This window comes from Crassostrea angulata, chromosome 7 (assembly GCF_025612915.1).
Source record: "Crassostrea angulata isolate pt1a10 chromosome 7, ASM2561291v2, whole genome shotgun sequence".
Classification (NCBI taxonomy): Eukaryota; Metazoa; Mollusca; class Bivalvia; order Ostreida; family Ostreidae; genus Magallana; species Magallana angulata.
In genome coordinates, this window is record NC_069117.1 from 26,591,844 (window position 1) to 26,615,589 (window position 23,746).

The following is a 23,746-nucleotide window of genomic DNA, read 5'->3' on the forward strand; positions in this document are numbered from 1 at the left end:
CCTTTCATTAACTAGATCTTGACCTTAATACGTTCATAAAAATAACTGTTGATAGAATATACCAAATATCTACATTATAAATGAAAACACAATGAAGCAGAATAATATTAGTTGACTTCATAGCCATGCAACATTGATTGCACTGTACACGGAAAGCAAAAATATGATGTCCTTTGTCTAGAAAGACAAAAATACCACAAAAGCTGTCTAAATTCAATAACACTGGCTTCAATATTCTATTATACAAACACAGTGAATCATATTAAAGTAATTACTACAATGTTATTCTAGATACAAATCAATTTAAAAGAGTATAAGTGAAAAAAAAGGAAATCAATTAGATGGACTTCAGATAAGAGAGATGACTGTCGGTTAAATTGGGAATAGTGATATCGAGTCTTTAAAGCCATTTTTTTTTCATCTCAAGTTCTGGTATTGAAAGGATCACTTCAACAAATTTGTCTAGAAATGGCATTCTTGATTTTGACTACCACAATTTGGCTATTGTTTATTTCAGACTGCGGTAAGTATAAAACTATGTTTAGTTTTGAACAATTTTTAAGTCCGGTTAAGATCAAATGTTTAAGTAAAACAATATGAAAATATGTTCATTTCATATTTCAAAATTTAATGACTTTGTTTGCAGTGGTAACAAGCCTTCTTTACCAACATACCGTTTTCCAAAGACAGTTAAATCCCGGAATTCTCCAGAGGACTCCTCCCGTCTTCTCCAGTAGAGTTTCTACTTTTCAAGAGTGTATCAACAAATGTCACAACCAGCCAACCTGTGAATCTTTGGTATTTGACATCGTTACCTTGAAGTGCTCACTAAACGAAGGAAAAACAGTTGAGGAAGAAATCACTATTAACCAAATATATCACCAGGTCTTGAACAAAACGGTTCTCCGGGATATCATTGGTAAATATGTGTTAGTCTATCTGCTCAAGAGAAAATAAAAAATTAAATAAATATTTTCATTTTAACAAAAAAGTCTGGTTGGTCAACAAATTACCCGTCAGATTTACTCAAATTTTTATATGTTATTTTTTATAAAGTATAGATTATCATTTAGTGAAATATCGCAGCAATGTTAAGGTGTCTCAGAGCTAAGATACGGCTTAAAAACGATATTATTTGAACAAAAAAATTACTTTGACCAGGAGTATTTGTTAAAATCTAATTAACACATATTGACAACAATGTTCAACATTATATTTGATGCATTTTTGTGACGTCATATGTACTTCGTTGTCACGTGACGAAAGTATCCTAACATTGCAACTTATCTGATAAAATCTCATCGGCGCAGGTGATTAATGACATTAAATTATAAATATTTTTTTTTTAAAATCCTTTGTTATGTCATAAACTTTGAGGTTCTTTCTTGGGCTTAGAATAGAAATTTCGTTTATTAAAAATATTGTCAAAACATTTCACAAAATCATCAACTGAAAGAACATATTTACTAATTAAAAGCGATTTACATTAAATTGGGGTATACCTGTCAGTTTCCCAAGCATGATTAACATTAGTACATATATTTTCTACCGATTTTACATAAAATATTTTAAAATTGTATTTACCAAGCATTTTATACAGGTATTAAAATTTCTTCATTCAGTTGTTTTAAATATAGCAGGGAGAGTCTTCAAACCAATAACTTTTTTTACTTGAAGTGAGGCTTTAAATCAGCCATTTATTTGATACTGTTTATAAATATGAATCAATTCTATACGTCTAAGCAATAATATCAGCATCTATGTAGGAAATAAGGGGTTTTATTACTGTTCCAATATAATTCACTTTTAACGTTACGATACGTTCCCTGAGAACTATCGAATGAAATGCAGATCGTGACGTCAAAGTTTATTAGGACGTCATATTGTATGAAGTACAGACATATGACTTTCTAAATAAATGCTGTGGGTATTCATAAAACATCAAAGATATTTGGTAGTAGTATACAATTATTGCTGTTTTTGAGGTCAATACAATGATTAGGCTACCCGAGAAGCACAGTATTTACGGAACCGAATAAAGTGAATATTCTAACTCGAGGGAAGCTAAAACATCGTATCGATCGAAAACCCCTCAACAACAATTGTTTGTCAAATTGCCCGTAAGTTTTATCGAGCGAAGATTTTAGTTTGAAGCCAGAGTAGGCAACCTTTGTTTTATAGAATGAGATATGCTTAGAAAAATATGCATCTTTAATCCAAATTGGAAACAGTATTGTTATCTCAAATTCATGCCGAGTCCTTATTACTTTTTATCTTTTAATAAACTTATCACAGAATCATTTGGTTTGTTGATCTGGCTAGGTGGCGGATTAAAGAGCTGGGCTACCGGTGTCGTATAATTTAAGGTCCGCCCCGTAAAATGGTCCAGCCGGACCCTTAATGTTAACATTTAAGGTCCGGCTTTCCCCTATAAGAAAAGGTCCTACCCGTAGTCATTTATTAAAGTTAAATGAATTAATTATTCTCTTTTGCTAATGTACTTGTGTCTTAAAGATGTCTTTGTTTACATAATCCAGTCGGCCATTTGCGTATGGTTTATGTATGACCGTATTATTTTAATAAATTACTTTGTGGAGTATCAAATATTGATAGCGGGTTAGATTTTGACCAATTGTTTAAGAATCTGAAAAAAGAAAACCAGGAGTCCCTTTGTTTTTAAATCTCTTCCGGTGTGTATAATGTATTAACAGAGGGTTTCACAACAGGTGATCACGGGTAAAAGAAGCCATGCAGGCATTCACACCTGTGCTAATCAGAATACACCACTGAGCTGAGAAAGAAAAAAAAAAATGTCTCCGCTGTATAGTGTTCTTCGCAACTAAGATTGTCTTTTTAGCTTGTGCTTTGTTTAATTTTTAGTAGACCAGAAAGTTATCATACTATATTAATAATTTATAAGTATCTAGGTGAATTTATCACTAGTTCAAGATTAATAAAAGGTCGCATACGTGGATTACCGTAACAGAGGGTATACGTTGACAATATAGCGTACATACGTAGCTGTGGTAGCTGTAAGGACGTGAAAAGACAAATGAAATTTATTAGATAATACTTGTACCTATAATTAAAAAGCATGTTTTAACTGACTACCGGTAAAGTGTTTAAAAAAGTAATGAAAGTGATAATGTTGTAATAATATTCTCTCTCTCTCTCTCTCTCTCTCTCTCTCTCTCTCTCTCTGACTCTCTTCATAATGTGCATGCAATATTGCTAAAAAAAAATATAAGTGTTTATTCCCCACAGTATTTGATCACCTCATTATTCTCAAAGACTTATTCCCACTTCCTTTAATCAAACGTGCAATACTTTTATATGTATATAATATATAGTATATAATATACATGTAATTAAGCAAGGATTTGGTTACAAGTAAACACTTAATAAGTAAATCCGTTTCCATCAATAAAGTTTACAAAATTCAAATTGTTGATATGTCCAAGTTATGATTTCTCTGAAAGCACATCTATTAAAAAATTAAAGACAGAACTGATACTTTCAAAAATTGCGTTGAGGAAGAAAATAACAACATGTAGGGGCAAAGTGTATAATTTGTGATAAAATTGCTATGTTACAAAGCGCTTTAATGCAGAAATATATTTGAAACTGCCTTAAAAAACACAATATCCTTGCGGTTTAAAGAAAAATATGTATCTCCGTGGAGTAAAATATTGATGTCCTTATCAAAAGGGATAGTGTCTAGGAGAAGCAGTCTTTCATTGGTATAGATTAATCTCTCTCTCTCTCTCCCTCTCTCTCTCTCTCTCTCTCTCTCTCTCTCTCTCTCTCTCTCTCTCTCTCTCTGACTTCCATGTTGGAAAAGTGCCTAATTTCATATCCCAAGATAAGATCAGTCTCGATGCAGCAATGGTACATGTATCATTGTTAAATAGGAAATGCATGTAGTTAATTAAGTTGACCCTTGCATTAACTTTCATTTAATGATGATCTTTTTATAGTGGGTTGAACCCAATAGTATAGTTGGAGAAAAGGTCCGCCCCGTTGAAATACTGAATGCAGATAATTAATATTCATATTGATGCTTGTATTGATTTATCCTGATGATCTTTTATATTAGGGATAGGACCTTATACTGTGGTTCAAGAAAAGACCCGCCTGTTGAAATACCGAATGCAGAAAATTAAAATTCTTATTCAATTTGATACTTGCTTTGAATGACCCCGATGTTCTTTCAATATATGGGTAGGACCAATATTATGCCTCAAGAAAAGGTCTGCCTGTTGAAATGCTGGATGCAGATAATTTATACTAATATTAATACTTGGTTTGATATACCCCGATGATCTTATAAAATATCGCTAAAGGAAAGGTCCGCTCGTTGAAAAAAAATCAACATGTCAGTACATGTAGTTAAACAAGGAATTAAGTACTAGTAGGTAAATACATATTAATAATGTATGGATGTTTATCGATAACTATTTTTTATTCAGAGGGTAGGACACAATATCATAGTACAAGAAAAAGTCCGCCCCATTGAAATGCTATATGCGAAAAAATTCACAGTATGTTGACCCGATGATCTTTTATTTCAGAGATAGGACCCAATATTATAGTTCAAGAATAGGTCCGCCTCGTTAAAAGAACTGCATAGTCATACATGTCATAGACATCGGAACCGGTGGGGGGGGGGGCTCCACATTTTTTGCAAAGTTAGACCTAACCATTAGGCACATAGCATCAAGAAAAGGCCACCCCCCCCCCCCACTCCCTACTTTTTAATATTGATTCTTGTAGTGATATTTTCCACTTGATCTTCTTACTGTTGGAGTGGACATAAAAGTGACTTTAGCATAGGTTTTTTTTTATTTATTCAGATTAAAGTTACACATTATTCATAGTATTATTTAAATAATTGATTTTCATCGTAAGATATTCCAGTTAAAGGAATGAGACCCGGTACATGAATATATATACATGTATTGTGTCACTAAAAAGACCGGAAACTTAATGTAATGTTAAGAAAGAGAAGTTGCTGTAGTAAAACATATTTATAATTGAGTTTATCCGACGACTTGTTAAAAATGTGACAAAGGCCTGAAATCCAATGCGTCTCGATGAGATAATCTTAAAATATTACGGTCGGTTTGTCCTATTTGTCTGACGGTATTGATTTTCATCTAATGGCCTTCTTATTCTTTTTTGGGCGAGGGGCCAATTTATGCACTTCATAATGTTTATATGATACTTATGAGAAAAAAAACCCCTAATACTATATGTGCGTGTAGCAGGCAGGAATTTAAAATAAAATTTTACCGGACGGAGTGTCAACATTTGCCCTTTACACACAACTATTTTCTTTTTAAGGAACAGAATCCCCTTAAATTCTTTTAAGATACAAACTGCTAAGACATCCGAAGGAATGTGGCTCTTTACTAATCTTACAGGACTGTGTTTAATTTCTTATAATTTTGTAATGGGTCACGTTTTTAAGCGTGTATCGTATTGGAAAGATGTGCAAAAAGAGGACGTATAAAATATCCATTGTTGAAATACATGATCATTTCAAAAAGTCAAACACCTGAATTCGAAGGTGTGAACCCTTCACACCTGCAGGGTGGTGTGTGTGTGTATATAACACCTAACTGAAGCCATTGTTTTATTAATGAGACTAATCAGTTTCATTTCCTGTTTTAATAAGATCGACTGGCAAAATTAATGTTGAAATAAAAAAAAAACCCACCAGTTTTAAACTGTTTATGTGTGTCCTAATTCGATTTAATTGCTAAAGAATTAAATCGCTTTATTAGAGAGACCATTATTTGGGTTTTTTGGGGTGATTAGCATACCCCAATAGCTACGTCGTCAATTAGTCAACCCCACTGCACTTCCTTTTCCTTTTCATCGACGGAGTGAAGCAGACGAGAAATCGCTATCCAGTTTGAAATCTGTTTATTTTAATTCTTTATTGTTAAATTTAAGTCATTCTATCGTAAAATTTTAAAAAGAGAAATATTTGACCAATATCTTATAGCTTTAGTTTCTCCATTGTTTATTTATTGCGTTTGATGATGCACATTTTAAAACAGTGTTAATCGGCCACATGTTTGAAATTTATAGTGGGCATGAATAATACATTTTCAGTAATTAATTTTCAAGCTACGTTGTTTTTTTCTCATAGTTAGAAGTTAGTTTCAGATAAATAAGAGAATGCCAAGGGGGAAACCTGCTCGAAAGAGACCTGCTGCGTCTGCCAGCGCCGAGCGGCAACCAGCCCAAAGTAGTAAGAGGAGACATACAGGTAGATCGACCGCAAATCCTGTTCCAGCAGTGGAGGACAACATTAATGCCGTGTCAAACAGTGCACCAGCTACCAATGATGCTACTGATGCTGTCTGCACTCCAAGTTTGGATTCTGCCTCTGTCAATGGTCCTGGATCCTCTATCCAAGGCAGTACAGCAGGTAATGAAGTTGCCAGTATTTATGACAGTTTGGGGGCAAATGTTTCAGAATCAGTAAAACAAAAAATAGTTAAGGGAGATTTTATAGATTTAGGTCAGCTACTATCCAATCCGATCCCGATGGATGGTAAGCAAACCCTTACAATATCAAATGGTCAAGTGGTCATTGAACCTAAGCGGGCCTCAGTGAAGATTACAAATGTACAGCAGTGGACAGATGCATTCTTGATTTTTTTCATCTATATATTCTGTTGTTCACCCTGAAAATTTTTTAGGATTGTTGAAATACATCCACACTATAAGGCTAGGGGCTACAAGGTGTGCAGGAATAGGGTGGAAATTTTATGACGAGCAATTTAGGATGAGAATGGCTAAAAATCCTAGTGCATCATGGTAAGTCGTAGACCAAGAGCTCTGGCTTATGTATATGATTCCTTCAGCTAACCCAGTGCAAAAACCTTTAACAGGAGGACGTTTTCTAAAATGTTATGATTTTAACAATTATGGGGTGTGTGTAAAACAACAGTGTCAATATTTACATAAATGTTTGAATTGTAGTGGGCCTCATCCATCAGTTATGTGTGTGGGGTCTTCTAATTATCAACCTGTTGCTAGGGATTTTTCAGGTCACAGATCCCCATCACCGTACAGAAGCCAGGTTCCTTCTCCAAGACCAACTCAACCACACAGAGCCAGATTCCCTTATGTACCCAGAGCTGCAGGGCCTAGGTTTTTCCCCAATTAATGTGCAAGTCCTTGCAGCTTACTTACAAAATTCTGATTATGATAAGAGGAGTGCTGAATTTTTAATTAGGGGCTTTGTTGAAGGATTTAGAATTAATTACACTGGTCCAAGGGTTGCTACTAAGTGTTCCAACTTAAAGTCTGCTAGAGAAAATGAGCTTCAGATTGTTGAGAAAGTTTTTAAAGAAATTCATGCTGGAAGAGTTGCAGGACCATTTAGATCAAGACCTTTTCCTAATTTACGTCTTTCACCCATAGGTTTAGTTCCAAAGAAAGATGGTTCATTCAGGTTGATTCATCACTTATCTTTTCCTGCCAATTCTAGTGTAAATTCATTTATTGACAAGTCATTTTGTTCAGTCAATTACTCCTCGCTGGATGATGCTGTTAACTTGCTAAGCTTATTGGGTACAGGAGCACTGATGGGTAAAATTGACCTCAAATCTGCATTTAGGTTGCTTCCTATTCACCCATCAGATTTTGAACTTTTAGGTTTTAAATTAAATGATATGTTTTTCTTTGACAAGTGCCTGCCCATGGGATGCTCAGTGTCTTGTAGTCTTTTTGAAGAGTTTTCAACTTGTTTAGAATGGTTACTAAAGAAGCAATCTGGCCAAGAATCTGTGGTGCATTATTTGGATGATTTTTTGTTTGCGGGTAAGGCAGGCGACAATGCATGCAATGAACTCATGTTAACATTTGTGGAGCTTTGTAGGCAGTTAGGTGTCCCTTTAGCTGATGATAAGACAGTGTGGCCTACAACTTCCCTTATATTTTTAGGTTTTGAATTAGATTCAGTAGAAATGAAAATAAAAATTCCAGTAGATAAGCTGTATAGTTTAAAGGATTTAATTATTTGTTTTCTGGCAAGGAAGAAGGCTACTTTGAAGGAATTTCAGGCTCTTGCAGGATTACTTAATTTTTGTCTAAGGGCCATTCCGCCAGCTAGAGCATTTACTAGACGTATTTATGATGTCATGCAAGGTGTTGTTAAACCACATCACTTTATTAGGGTTTCAGTAGCGGTTAAGGATGATTTAAGAGTATGGCTTACATTTTTAGATTTATTCAATGGCTGCTATTATTTTCCCCAGATTGACTGGGTAGATAATCAGCATTTACAGCTTTTTACAGACAGTGCAGGGAATTTAGATTTGGGTTGTGGTGCTTTCTTTAGAAACCATTGGTTGTTTTTTAAGTGGCCAACTGAATGGGCTGGTACAGAAGCAATGAGGGACATAACATTCCTTGAGCTTGTACCAATTGTCTTGGCAATCCATGCTTGGGGGAATCAATTAACTAGCAAAAAAATTGTTTTTCGGGTGGACAATGAGGCCTTAGTTGCAATTTTGAACAAAAAATCATCAAAGTCAAAGCGTGTCATGAGTTTGATTCGCCCTTTAGTACTGCAATCCATGTTAAGTGCTATTCAATTTAAGGCTTGTCATATTTTAGGTGTTCATAATGAAGTTGCTGATGCATTGTCTCGTTGTCAGTTTCAGCGTTTTCGGACTCTTGTACCCCAGGCAGACTTGGAACCAACACCAATACCAGATTCTTTCCTAACCATCATTTCCAGGCTGAGTTTAACAGATTAATTCAAGGTTCTATTGCACCAAATACTAGGCTGGCTTATGAGACAGGTTTAGTTGAATTTGACCGTTTTAGGGTCTCCAGTGGGTTACCTTTAGTATGGCCTCCTTCTGATCAACATATCATACAATTCATTGTTAGCTGTTCTGTAAGAGGTTTGTCATCTGCATCTGTAAGAACCTATCTGTCGGGCATTAGTTTTAAATGTAAACTTCAATGCACACGAGACCCCACCCAAAATTTTGTTGTCAAAAAACTGTTGGCAGGCATGTCAAGATTAATAAGTACCACTGATGCTCGACTTCCCATTACACCTGCTTTGTTGGAGAGGTTAATAAATGTACTTCCAGTTGTTTGCAGCTCCTTGTATGAAGTTAAATTATTTTCGGCAGTTTTTTCGTGTTCATATTTTGGTCTATTCAGGGTGAGTGAGTTAGTGTTGGATAGCAAGAAAGGCAGTAGTTCCCATGCAATGGATGTCTCCAGCATCCAATTTTTTCAGGACAATTCAGCTGTAAAAATTTATGTGGCCCATTCAAAAACAGATCAACTTGGTAGGGGAGTTGTATTGATTTTGCCTGCAGTAGAGGGTAAGGTCTGTCCAGTAAAGTTGTTGAAGCAGTACTCAATGCTGCGTCCTAAAATGGAAGGCCCTTTCTTCTGTCATTTTGATAGATCACCACTAACTCGTTACCAATTTAATGCCATTTTAAAGAAATCTCTGTCATGTATTGATGTAGATATTAAAAAATACAAATCGCATTCCTTTAGGATAGGTGGCGCCACAACAGCCTCTATCAATGGCATTTCTGATGGTCAAATTAAAGAGCTTGGGCGTTGGGAGTCAAGAGCTTATAAGCGCTATATAAGAATACCAACCTCAAAGTTACTTCATTAATGAGGACTTGAACTGTTGCCCCCTTTTTTCTAGCGGTTTACTTGACGTTTTTATACCTTGTCTGTTCATATTGTAGTGCACAGAAATGTTGAGTTGTTTACTGAGTATTTTGAATGTGTTTTTATGTTTGTATATATATATCTATATATATACATATATTCTTTCAGAAGTTGTTAAAGTGTGGATTGTTGGATCCTCAATTATTTGGCAAGCATTTAGTCATGCTAGGTTGAATGGGGGGTCCAATCTTGATTTTTCTCCAATGGAAGCCAACATATGGTGGCAGGGAAAAGGCGGCATGAGATGGCGACATCTCCTCCCCAAAATCAGGCAAATGTTACGGTATGAAGACCCTCCACATTTTCTGGTACTTCATTGTGGTGGTAATGATATTGGTCAGATTAAATCTAGCGAATTGCGCGAAAAGATGGAGCAATCTTTAGATGCACTTTCTCCACTGTTGCCAAGAACAAAAATCATTTGGTCGCAAATACTTCCAAGACTGAAATGGCGTAATGCTAGAGACAACAATGCTCTCAATAAGACACGGGTGCGAGTAAATAGCTTTGTAGCTACAAAACTTTTAGCACACCAAGGGGGCTACATTCGCTATCAAAAGATTACTCCATCCGACAAAAGCTTATTCAAGGGAGATGGGGTGCATTTGACTGAAAAAGGCAATGAAATTTTCCTTAAAACCTTGAAGAAAGCTTTCAAGAGGTTTATTTCGTCAGGTGTAGGAGTTTACTAGTACCCTTTGTCATAATTATGTAATGGCCATGGCATACACTTAATTCTAGCTAAATACTAGTCATAAATTTAACATTCTAAATTCTACGATTATATACTCTTAAACATCACAAGTTAGCATCTTAATAATTGTGTTCAGCTACCGCCCTTATGGCGGTGGACACTCCGTGTCCATATGGCGCAATCTTTAGCTGAACTTAAATAGGGCTATATTTAGTGAGCATCTGTTCCCAGGGCTCGCTACAACTCTAATTTTCAATTTGCTTATTTGTGTCAAATTTGATATGTTTGATTTGCTATTATGTTCTTTAACAGTTTCATGTATATTCCAATATTTCTGATTCATTTGCATATTTGACATTTTCATGTGCATTTCCATTTACATGTATTAGCCATTTGGGTTGCCATTATCGCCCTATTTACATGGGTCGGTAACCTTGGTTACAAAGGTAGCCAGTAAATAATTGTAAATTGCTGAAAATTTTCTATTACATGTATTTGCCATTTGGGTTGCCATAATCGCCCTATTTTCATGGGTCGGTAACCTTGGTTGCAGATGTAACCAGTAAATAATTGAAATTTATACTGTAATCCAAAATTGTAGTGTAGCCGTGGCCATTATTCGCCAATAAATATTACAATTATAGTTTTTTGGTTTTCTCTTAATAATTCGATTTAATTGCTAAAGAATTAAATCGCTTTATTAGAGAGACCATTATTTGGGTTTTTTGGGGTGATTAGCATACCCCAATAGCTACGTCGTCAATTAGTCAACCCCACTGCACTTCCTTTTCCTTTTCATCGACGGAGTGAAGCAGACGAGAAATCGCTATCCAGTTTGAAATCTGTTTATTTTAATTCTTTATTGTTAAATTTACCCACCCGCCCACACCATTTTTTACTACAGTAACTGATATAAATGTATAAAGAGACTATACATAGACATGTATATTCCCACTAGATATGATTGTGAATGTTAATCTGTCAATGTATTTCTGGGACGGTATTTCTGCTGTTTATTAATTATGCTTTCAGTTCTTGCCACTTCCAATAACCAATATCAAACGATTTCGTCATGGCGCACTACAATGAGGTTGATCCAGCCAGCTTGTTTCCAAAAAGATCACGCACCAGCAGCCTGAATGTTGTGACTTCCATGATTCCTTTTTCTATGGTTTGTGCCGACCTCGAGCAGGGATTTATATCGTTTTATGACTGTATAAAGGTTAAATATTGATGTTTCTCTAATTATTGCAATCTTTAGCTGAACTTAAATAGGGCTATATTTAGTGAGCATCTGTTCCCAGGGCTCGCTACAACTCTAATTTTCAATTTGCTTATTTGTGTCAAATTTGATATGTTTGATTTGCTATTATGTTCTTTAACAGTTTCATGTATATTCCAATATTTCTGATTCATTTGCATATTTGACATTTTCATGTGCATTTCCATTTACATGTATTAGCCATTTGGGTTGCCATTATCGCCCTATTTACATGGGTCGGTAACCTTGGTTACAAAGGTAGCCAGTAAATAATTGTAAATTGCTGAAAATTTTCTATTACATGTATTTGCCATTTGGGTTGCCATAATCGCCCTATTTTCATGGGTCGGTAACCTTGGTTGCAGATGTAACCAGTAAATAATTGAAATTTATACTGTAATCCAAAATTGTAGTGTAGCCGTGGCCATTATTCGCCAATAAATATTACAATTATAGTTTTTTGGTTTTCTCTTAATAACTACATGTACATGTAAAATAATGTATTTTCATTTACACTGTGTGATGGATGTTTACCAACTCACCTCGGGTAAGTGCTCCTTTTAAAGAGTTACAAAATGATGCCACTTATGTTATAACAAAATACTCGCAATTGAGAAAAAAAATACAAATTAAAAATATACCCGGACCTTTTATATTAGGCGGACCTTTTCTTATACGGGCCGGACCCTTTTAGTGCAAAGGCGGACCTTAAATGTTAACATTTATGGTCCGCCCCGGACCATTTTACAGGGCGGACCTTAAATTATACGACACCGGCGCCACTACCATAAAATTGTCAAAATAAAGTTAAATCATACTCTTTATGGTAAAAAAAATTGTACAACTTGTGAGCCTGAATTGTAAACTTTTGGAAAGGCATGGAATTTCTCTATTTACTCTGATGTTAATGATGTAGTATGATGAAAACCCGTGGGTTCAATGGTGTAACGTACAAAGATTGCATATTCTAGTTACACTTTCCTTGGGTTCAGATGTTACCAATTGCCAATGTTTATTTAATTGGTTAATATATGCTAGCTTGCGCTGTTAGATTCCATGTTTATTATCATTCAAGCTGGCATGGTTATCTTTTTTTTTCAAATTCATTATATTGTACCATCCAACATGATTTTGTTAAAAAAACTTATTAATTTACAGCCATTCGTAAAGGGAAAAATGAAAGGAAATGTTTTTTGTAATTTTGCAAGGTAGAGGATTTTGATGGGATTACTGCAGGTCTTAATCTACAAACTACAAACTTTTAAGAGTTGTATATAATTCTATTTCTTTTAAGTTTGATAATGAGAAAAATAATTATACAAAAGTCTATTTATTAAAATAGAAACATTTCCTTACTAACCCTAAAAAATCTGTTGAATACAGGAGCTTTCGGGGGCTTTTCAATCAGATGTCTATCATTCATGTAATTAAGTTTCGTGTCCTTATCACTTATTGTTTCGGAGATCTTAAGGTACAAAATTTGTTTTAAAAAGCTAACATAGATTTGAGATGCCCCACCGGAAGTAGAATATTTTTGTTTATTAAACATCGGATACATGTATATAGCATATGTAAGAAATTGTACAAATATTCCACTTGTATGGAAAATAAATTAAATGCGTAAAAAAATAATTTTTTGAAATACTTCTATTGACGACCGGAAGTCAAAACAAAACAGTTTAAGGTATCCGATGTACAATTGAGCCAGAGAGCTCGGGATTTTCCGAGATGAGCTCGGTAGATTACGGAGCTTGAAATAAATTTTCAAAAAGTCGCAGTATATTTGATCTGACATAATAAACAATAAAGAATAAACAATTGATGCATAAAGTCAAGCAATACTTTTTTTTCTTAATTTTAAAACGAGTTATTTTCACTTTTCCCCCTTACGCTGATTGTGACGTTGTAGCACCTTTACGTCATTTGCCGTTGCATGACTTTTTTTCCCGCGGCGCTCTTGCAATAACGTGAAGAAAAAAATCCAAATTTATAGAGTAAAAGTTGCAGTGCACAAGTCACGTATTTCGTCGTAATATACTGAGTACGTCGTTTTAATCATTGATTTCGTAGATATCGTGACTGTGCATAACTTAAATTGGGTTAGTCTGTTAATCGTATGGCCCTATTCAATTTGTTCAATTTTTTGTATACCTAATTTCATTATACCATGCATACCATGCATACGGATTTCGTGGTAAAAGTGGTTGTACACGTTTATTGTAAATATTGTGTCAAAAAATCTCCTTGTTATTTTCCGTAAATCAAGTTAACAAGAGTCAAATAATGAAATTTCTAATCATTGATTTATTTTTTCATCGGGATTCCAAACAATTTTCTTCTCTCGCATTTCATATTAAATGTATGTGCATGAACGATACATTTTTTTTAATCTTTTTCAAATTGCTGGATTTTATATCATTCAAATAATACTATTAGATATTGATTCCGACTGCTTTAAAGTCAATTCGTTTCATTTTGCTGTTTACATAAAAGAGCCACGTCACCATCCAATGAAATCAAATACTCGAGATTTGATTGACAGGTTCAGCCAGATAGCCGATGTCCGATGCATGTTTTATGTGGTATTTGTACACAATCTTATCGTGTAAAAAATGCATGCTTATTACAACATCACAGCGTCATTTATGGTTGATTCATATTTTGTTATAACTGTGTAAAGCATGTTGATGTATTGTGCATTCCACAATTGTACCGATACGGAAACATCGTAGTCAGACTTTATCGACAGTCTCCATTTCAAAACTGACTTAATTTTTTTTTAAAAGGATACAATTTTAAGTAAAAGATAATACAATATATATTGTTTTCTGCGAGTAAAAGGTTTGGAATGAATTCTAATAAAACATTTCACACGGTTCTTGCACGCTTTGTTCGTAACGCTATACACATCTGATGTGACCCGCAGTTCACGACTTCGTTGTATTGGTAACAATATTTTTTGTGCAAACATTTTGCTGAATGAAAAAAAAACTGAACAATTTAGATTTTTAATTCTAAAATTACAAGTTCTCAATCGTAAAGGAATAGAAAACAGGAAAATTACCAGGTAACGGGAATATGCGTTGGATTATGAATGCGACGGCTGACTTTGGGGGGGGGGGGGGGGGGGGGGTAAAAATCGCGTGAGTCATTGTAAAAAAAATTCCGCAAAAATAAAAAAAAAGATATTGATAAAGGTAGTCAATTTTATTTTTATTAGAATATGTTTGCAATATTTATTTGATAAATGTTATTAATGATTACACATGTTTTCGTCAAAGAAAAGTAGTATTTTACCGTGCGTGATTTGCAGAGCTAAAGTTACTTCCCCATAGTGATTTGGCGGGAAAAACATATATTTTTAGAAACTACATATCCTTACCTATCAAACGAGTACATTGAATATATACCTTACCAGGCATCATTTTTTGGTCAATTGTACATCGGATACCTTAAACACATCTATATCTATAGATTTCCTCATCCCACCAAGTCTGTATGCTCAAGTCTTTATCATTTTTGAGATCTCGATGTGACAAGCTTTTTGTCGAGGAAAAGGAAACGGACGGCAGGAAATGGATTTTGAAAAAAAAAGAAAAGAAAACGCCTCGAGATATTGATATTTTCTATTATTGCTGAAACTTCGTCAAGCAATCTCTGAAAAATCTTGTGGACAATAAAAGGTGAACAAAAAATTACATTAAAAATATGTAATATCTGAATGTTTTTCAAAACCTAAACAAGATTCATTTTTCAACGCGAGTAACTAATATTCGCGTAAATTCAAGAGAAGCACACATGGTGGATTTTAAAATCTCGAGATAAAAACTATATGAAACTAAGATAAAAAGAAAACCAGCGTACGTGAATTTTTTTTTATCGCGATTGATTATGTTTAATATGCAAAACGTTTGAATCGAGAAATTAAGTACGCAAGTAAAATAAGAAATCTTTCCAATAAGCAGAAGTGTTTAATAAAAAACAATGCATGCAAAAGTGTTTTATAAGGGGGAAGAGTCAAGTATAGTTTGATTTCAAGTAATGGACCTTTAGGTCATTTTCTTGCAGATCAGAAACATTTAAGATAAACAATGACGGTTATAGATCAGTTCTAGGCAAATTACCATTTCTTTCAACTTTGTTTAAAAAGTACTAATTTTTAAAGTTTTTGTTGCTTTATCTTCAGACATTTTTGACAGGTTATGCATATGCAAGCAACAAACATATCACACTATTCCTTAAAAATGTACTGTGATATAACTAAATAAAACTACATGTACTAAAACTGTGTTTTTTCTGTAAATTTTTGGAGCTCTTAAACTGCATAATTTTTAATATTTAAATATGTGTCATATATTCTGGAGAGTTATTTATAAGTACACTTACAAACCCTAATCAATTGATAAAGCAAACTAAAAGGTTTGATGTACAGCGAACAACTATGAAACAAAATCGCAATCGAAATTCAAAAACAAGTCTTCGATTTCTTTTTAAGATTTATTATTATAAGTTCCTGAACAGTATTTTTTCAAGATACTCAAAATATGTTTTACAGCTTTTGTGAAAATCCTTTGCGAGGAAAATAGTCCAGGATACCGTATCGGTTTGTTATAAAATTGATTCAAATCCAAGGCTACTTGCAGAAGCTGAATTGTTTTGTGGAGAATCCGGAGGTCACCTTTTACGAATAGATACAGAAATAAAACAGAAGCTCGTCGAGAACATTGACTTACAATCAACAAGTACTAAAATTTATCAAATTGATAACCTTTTTCTTCGTTAATTTTTTATTCATGTGGTTTTAGAGAGTTTGCAAGAAACATTTCTGTAATATAAATTTTTATTTATTCTTTTTACTAGATTCAATATCCAAATATCGAATCGATGGTCAAAAAATCAATGAAATTTGGAGATTTTCTGACGAAAAGTTTACTGGTACCCTGGAGAACCAGTTGGGGGCGGAACATCTATTGGACTTAGAGTTGGGCACAATGGAAAATGGGACGATATCAGTTCAAGCGTACGTCATGGCTGTATTTGTGAAAAAGATATCAAAAGTGTTTAATTAACAGATCTTGTTGCAAGAGGGATGATTTAAAGTCATACATATAGTTACATGTATATATATAATGTATTTATCTGTATTTAATCGGGATGCTTTTGCAAAAAAAGGAAAAATTGTTCAATCGCAAATTTCATTATGAAATTTTATCCAAAGTGCATCTGATTTCATAAAATACTTTATTATTTTTTTTTACCATCTTTCTAGTATAATATCCCAAAATTCTTTTCAGGTATATTTTTTGATGACTTTTCTTTAAATTCTTGCTTTTATGATTTCGTGTCTATCGAAGGGCGGAAATGTAGTCCTTTCGAAGGAAGCCGCCTGGGATGAAGATGCCTCGTGTGGATTTAGTACCACAGATGGATAGTTGAAATTTAAATCATCATTAGAATAAAACAAAGGCGGGGAAGTTTGCGAAATGTTTTTATAGTTCTTGCTCGATCCTGATGCAAAATCTGGTCTCGATTCTGATACGAAATCTGGTCTATATGTGTTAGCGTTAAATTCAATATCTGAATCTTCAAAATCAGGCTGAATAAATTTCGAGCCCGATGTTACCGAAAGTCTCGACACAGCTCTTTTAAGTTTTTGAAACGGCGTTAATTTGGCCATTAACAAAGTTCTCTAACTGGAAGAATTGACGTTACCGTGGCTTGGACGAAGACCGGATTTCCACCACTATATCGTACTAGGATTTTGCTTAATACGATATTTCCGTTAATTTGATCCTCGGGATCTTATTCGTCCTTGACCAGACACCTGGCGTTGTCTGTGCCATGTTATATAACCCAGAATTCTCTCCTCCTCAACCTGGGGAGTAGCCCTTTCCCTGTATAAAAAGAGGAGGCAAAAAACAGCTTCCAGTTGACTACTTCTTTTATTCAAGTTTACTAATAAAACATTCAAATCAAATTCCACAATATAATATAATGTATAATTAATAACAATAAACATTGATTACAAAAACTCTGAAAATAAGATATTATATTTACTTGAACCTTCTGAATCATTTTTGTTAACTTTTATTAAAACCGCGCAAGTATCTTACTATGATCTTACCTGTATAAAAAGAGGAGGCAAAAGACAGCTTCCAGTTGACTACTGGAGAACCGCTTTCCCCGCACCTCCTTTTTATACGCACGGACACTACCTCCGATCTCCGGACCTTATAAGTAAATGCGATTAAGTGCATACTAATGATCTGACGCACCGTGGTCAGTAGAAGCGTTTTATTTAGATTTCTGACCCGGCATCGACAGGCTCATCACTGGACTTAATAACACATTTCTCCATGAACCTAAATAAACATACGTTATCTATTTACCGCATGCCCTTTAACCAATTTCTGTATATTTTCCGTTATGATACTTTCGTAATTAACCATTTATATTTTTTTTTAAATATAGGAATATATTATACAATTCAAGTAATCCCCCTTACATTTAAATTGACTTAAAGCAAATTTTAGGTTGTGTGCTTTTTATAGAGAAACAAAGAAAGTGCACATATATGTAAAACACATATTTTCTATTAAGGTTCTCGAAATGGTCAGATTTTAGATTATTAAATATTGCATTTCTATCGATAAAAAGAACAAATTCGGATATATAAATAAAGGCTATTTCCCTTTTTGACGTACAGCTGTATTGTTTGCACTTTGCATTACGTTTTGAAGAGGACTGTTCTATTTCAACATTGATTTTCATTTTAGCTGGAACTTAATCTCTGCATCATTGTTTGTTTTGATAATCAATTAGTTCTCATTCAAATTGACGATACTCTTTATGATTGAACGAAAATCAACAATAAATCAATCCATTATCACAGAACACACTTTGATTTTTAATTGCAGTTGTGCGTACTTAGAATAGGTCGCTCTGTATTTTTAAAAATAATAATGATTATTTTATGCAATATACAAATAATCAAACTTAATTGACGGAATATAGGGAAAAAACACATTTATCGGTGTCACATAGAGTTGTACAAGTTATCACAAGGGGAATAAACTCGGTACTAATTGCCAAAAATATGCACAGGAAGTAAAGGTAATTCTTGGTACAAGCTATCAAATTCTTTAACTTCCTCTTCCTTTTTCCCGCCAAAGAACAGCCTTTGTTGAAAACTACCTCTGAAAAAATCTGTAAGCATCATGCCATCCGTCCGCTCGAGGCAGTCCAAACTGTCAAATAAACAGGTCCAGAGGCAGATGACCTCGCCGGCCAGGGGAAGAGGGAGGCGAAAGACTCAGACATTCGAACTTGATGAAGCAACAACGTCCTCAGACACTGTTAATGTGTCTGCTTCCATTATTTCCACACAAATAGAATAGAGACTGCAACCACCACAGCAAGCATGTAAACCTTTAAAACATCCCTTCAGTTATAGAGGAATCCGATTTTAATCTATTTGATATAAGTGATTACCAACCTGTTCAAACTATAACTACTTTTGACCCACTTGGCGGCCACATCCCCCTAAACTTAAACAAAAAATCTGGGAGGGGAAATTCATTGATTTGGCACTCCTCAAGTCCGCAATAAAACTCGCTAATGAAATTGAATCAAAAGGGGAACTGCAAATCAGGGAAGGTAAATGTGCATGGTAAAGCAAAATACCAATTCGCTCCTCTCTATTGAAAAATGGACAACTGCTTTTATAATTTTTTCCAACGTTATGCTGGAGAAATATCGTACAAGAGCACAGGAACTGTTGAAATTTATGCAGGATATCTGCATTGCGGCATCTAAATCCTCTGGTTGGAACAAGTACGATGAACAATTTATACTGAAAAAAGCGTCAGACCCCCACACCTCATGAGGTCAAATCAACGCCGAATTGTGGCTGCTGTTTGTCAGTAACGACAAGTCACCTTTAAATTCTGACCAGCCTCAAAATCCATACTCCCCTCCTATCAAATAACAACATCGGCCAAATACACTAAGCAATAACTACTACTGCAACTTGTACAACAGCGGTGAGCAATGTCGTTTTTACCCAAATTGCAGGTTTAAACACAGCTGCAAGTATTGTGATGGAAGCCACGCAGCAATCAACTGCGATTAATTTACACATCACTGTCACACAACTCCAAACTAGCCTATAGTACAGCTTACAAAAAATATAACCTTTTCCTTGATTTCCCAGACATCTTGCCTATACCTACTGGCACATTACGCAAATTCATTGCATACCTGTCCATTCAAAAATACTCGGCTAAGACATTGGAACTCTATTTATGTGCCATTTCATTCAATCATAAACTAGGCACAACACGACACTACTAAGTCTTTTCTTGTATCCATAGCAATCAAAGGTCTTAAACGCAGCAAGGGCAAGACAGTTGACACCCGAGGTCCATCACTCGCCTTCTCCTGAGACAACTAATTTTATCTCTCCCAGCAGTCTGTTCCTCATGCACAAAACCAGGCCACGCTATCAATTGTATTAGATTTGGGAGGGGCTGTTATTTTTAGTAAAGCTTACGCAATTATTTAGACACGACGGCACAAACCTGTCACGAACAAGGAATGAGTTGTAACTCAAAAGAGGGGGGCTTGTTCACATTTTTATCCAACACGGCCAGAGAATTCTCCTCAGACAATTTTGGTTTAACAACGCATCTCATGGAGGGAAGGGGTGTAATTGTTTCTTTTCTGGTTTGTGTGTGTGTGGGTAATGGAAAACATCATATCAATGTTCGTGGTGGGTCCTGGGGGACCTAATGGGAGATCATTATTGAGTGTGTGGGTAATGGAAAACATTATATCAATGTTCGTGGTGGGTCCTGGGGGACCTAATGGGAGATCTTTTCGGGACATGTATGGCCTGTGTGTTGTCCCCCATCTGTCAATTAGGCGGAGGGCCGGGGTATATGTGTTGGGAAATTTGCATCCCATGTGCTAATAATTGGGGTCCACAAGTAGGACGCCATACTTGAGACCCCCTCCACCTTCTAACAAAGGGGGGAAGGCTCACCGGGTGTAATCAAGGCAAATATCATGGGTATCGTGTATCGTGACTGTTCAATTAATGAATTCAACTTAGCACTAAAAGTGTACATTCGAGTTTGATTGTTTTAACTTAGAAGGTACATACAGAAAAATGTTATAACAAAATATGTTTGTTAATAATAAATTGTTCTTAACGACGCTGAAATTTAAATGTATGTGAACAAAAGGTCGATTATGATTAAAAAAAAAACCCAACAAATTATTGATTACAAATCGTCAACCGAGGTTTCCAGTACATCTTCTATCATGATCAAATTGTTTAAGTTGTAACGATTTGTGATGATTCGGTAAATTTTCTTTGTAAAATTTCAGTACATACTTTTTTTTCTGAAGGCTTGCATGTGCAAACACATTTTAAAAAAGGAAAATAAAAACCAAAACAAAACAAAACAAGAGGCCCGTGTGCCACATCGCTTACCTGATTTACCTGTATTTTTAGTTTATCAAGTATATGCAAAATCTTGCTGACATATTTCTATTCAAATACTTATTAATAAATGGTCATAATTTTGTAAGCTGAAACATCGACTAACAAGTATAACCTTGTATGTCCCTGTCACACCTTGTAGAAGTAATAATATCAGACAGTAGGAGGGGTGTTTAGAGGGACAAAGTAACGATTTTGTTTCAAAATTTATTTTTCATATAACAATGAATCAGTAAAGCATTTATAATAGTCAACCAAAATTTGAGTTCAGTCATCGAATTACAAGCAAGACACAGAGCTCAACATTTCTTGTAATGCAAAACAATGCTCATGTCACGTGTTTGTATACCATTTCATAATTCCAGGTCTACCCCTTAAATGTATATGACCAAGGCAATGAACTGTATCTTTATGTTCAAAACAAATAAGAAAAAATAAGTTTAAAAAGAACTTTTCCCGGCATATTGAACCAATATAAAATAAAACGTGACACAAATCTTGTTTACATTACAAAAAAGTTGTGAGCATTTAATCTTGCTTATAACTCTACGAGTGACACTAGATTTTCGTTGATTATTGGAAATGTTCTATGAAATCATTGTAAACAATTAAGATAGAATAATAAAATTTGACCAAAATCTTAACTATGCCCCTTAAACAAAATCACATTAATTCTACAGCGCTCATCATAAATATTGAAATAACGAATAATGTAAGGAATCGAAATGATGGTGAAGAATGTTTGCATTAATTTGTGAACATTCTATGGATTAAATTGTAATTGAGTAACGTTTACTACAAAAATAAAATTAATAAACTAGATGTCAAAAATGAACATAGTATTAGCTTTTTTACTTTACTTTATCTTAACCTTGAACAATGAAATTAGATAACACAATATGTACACCATCTACGAGTTAGTTTTCTTGTCATATAAATTCAAATTACGATAAACTGGTATATCTAAAGATTTTCTTATTATTCCACTTGTCTCTGTGGTAAGAAAATTAAGTGTAAAATTGAACTTAAACGTAAAAGGTTTTCCTCTTTACTTTTTTGGGCCTAGAAATACATATCAATACGACGATTCCATTACTTAAATAAAACATTTTTTCGGTCTTATATTACAACATTATCGAAATCCTCGATTCATTAAGGTGGTATTCATTCTCAGTACCCCCTCGCAAGCAGTTGAAGTTTATCTTAAGCAGTTAAGCGGTAGTCACTGTGCTATTGAGGTATCCTTGTCTTGCAGAGATTAGAGCCAGGTAGTTAGTTATGTTCCTAACTTTCTTGGTTGTTAGTAAAAGTTCTCGTAATTTATTAACATCTATTGGGGTAGCGGCAATATAAAGGGTGTCTAAGTGGCTTGGTGGTTGTGGCTGGCATGCGACTGGGGGCTGTTCCCGGTGCTTGTGGTCGCAGTGCCTGCTGGGTGCCTGCAGATCTAAAGGTTAAACGATTTTTATTAGCAAAGTATTTTGTAGCAGGGTGATTCTTGTCACAATGGAGGCATTGGTGCTTGTAAAAGCAATTGTTCTTCTGACATAACCCCTTGTAATTGAAATCATAGCACTTAAATGGTCTGGGTTCCGACGCCCTAGAAGGTGATTGGATTTGAAGTGACTGATGCATGTAAATAAGCCATAATTCACTATCCACCGAGGCAAATGAAATAGAACTGTTGCGTTCCTTTTTAAGTCGGAACTGGACATCATACTCCCTCCACCCCAAATGGTTTGTCCTAGATGCTCCCAAGCGGACAGTGTGCATATATTTAAAAAGGGCGGTGGCACATTCTGGATATACTGGCAAAGATTAAAAAGGCGTCTACCCACGTTTGAATAGAAGTTATTGGTTTCGCCTTTGACTTTTGAGACATCGAGACGGTGCCATTACTACATGTCAAGAATTGAACATCATCATTGGGGTCTTGGTTGTTGATCAATAATTTGCCTAAATTGACATACTGATCGTTTTCAATTTGTACTTTTAGATTGTTAGGAACATTAAAGTCTAAACGGTCATCAATGCTCGAAATGCCCTCTGGAGGTTGTGGCAAATGATCTACATTCATTATATCAACGAATGAATTACCTGGCTCTGGCTCTGGCTCAAAGGGGTCACTTAGGTTTGCGGGGATGTTATCCATTGTGGGGATGTTAACCATCGAGGGGGTGTTGCCTGCTGAGGGGGCACCGATTCTTGACTCAAACCTCGAGGCAACTTCCTTAGCTAAGTGACGAAGTTGATCGTCGGTGAGGCCGAGCGCTGGGACCGGAGGCTTTGCTGGTGCCGGCGTTGTCGCCTGCTTCCGCTTTGGCCTATCGACACGTGCTGGGCCAACATGTGCATGTGTTGCTTTTCTCTTAGGCATGGCTCTGAATTGTTTCTGGAAAACTGGGATGACGTCATATATGGTAAGACTAATAACCATATCCGATGAAGATGAAGCGTAGTGATAATAAGCAGTAACTGCCGAGGACCTAAGGTGCCATCTATCAAGCGCGTTAATTAAAAAGAAAGTTGAATTCCACTTCAATAAATGTATTTA

General features: G+C 35.0%; 2 protein-coding genes and 1 pseudogene across 3 annotated transcripts; 2 read left to right on the forward strand and 1 right to left on the reverse strand.

Annotated features, from left to right (window-relative positions):
• Nucleotides 1–362: 362 nt before the first annotated feature.
• On the forward strand, nt 363–16,980 carry LOC128156394 (uncharacterized; annotated as a pseudogene).
• LOC128156393 (uncharacterized) lies at nt 5,752–12,142 on the forward strand. Of its 2 annotated transcripts, XM_052818506.1 has the most exons (3): nt 5,752–6,439; nt 8,679–8,786; nt 9,841–12,142. In XM_052818506.1, the coding sequence occupies exons 1-3, from the start codon at nt 6,187–6,189 to the stop codon at nt 10,422–10,424; spliced, it is 945 nt and encodes a 314-aa protein (XP_052674466.1). In that variant the 5' UTR covers nt 5,752–6,186; the 3' UTR covers nt 10,425–12,142. The 2 variants fall into 2 exon arrangements, with proteins under 2 accessions (XP_052674466.1, XP_052674467.1); XM_052818507.1 differs by lacking the exon at nt 8,679–8,786.
• A 5,423-nt stretch (nt 16,981–22,403) lies between the features above and the next one.
• Nucleotides 22,404–23,569, reverse strand: LOC128191266 (uncharacterized). The gene is made up of 2 exons (XM_052863352.1): nt 23,290–23,569; nt 22,404–22,639 (listed from the first exon to the last, which is right to left on the reverse strand). Exons 1-2 carry the CDS (start codon nt 23,567–23,569, stop codon nt 22,404–22,406), a joined length of 516 nt encoding a protein of 171 aa, XP_052719312.1.
• Nucleotides 23,570–23,746: the final 177 nt, after the last annotated feature.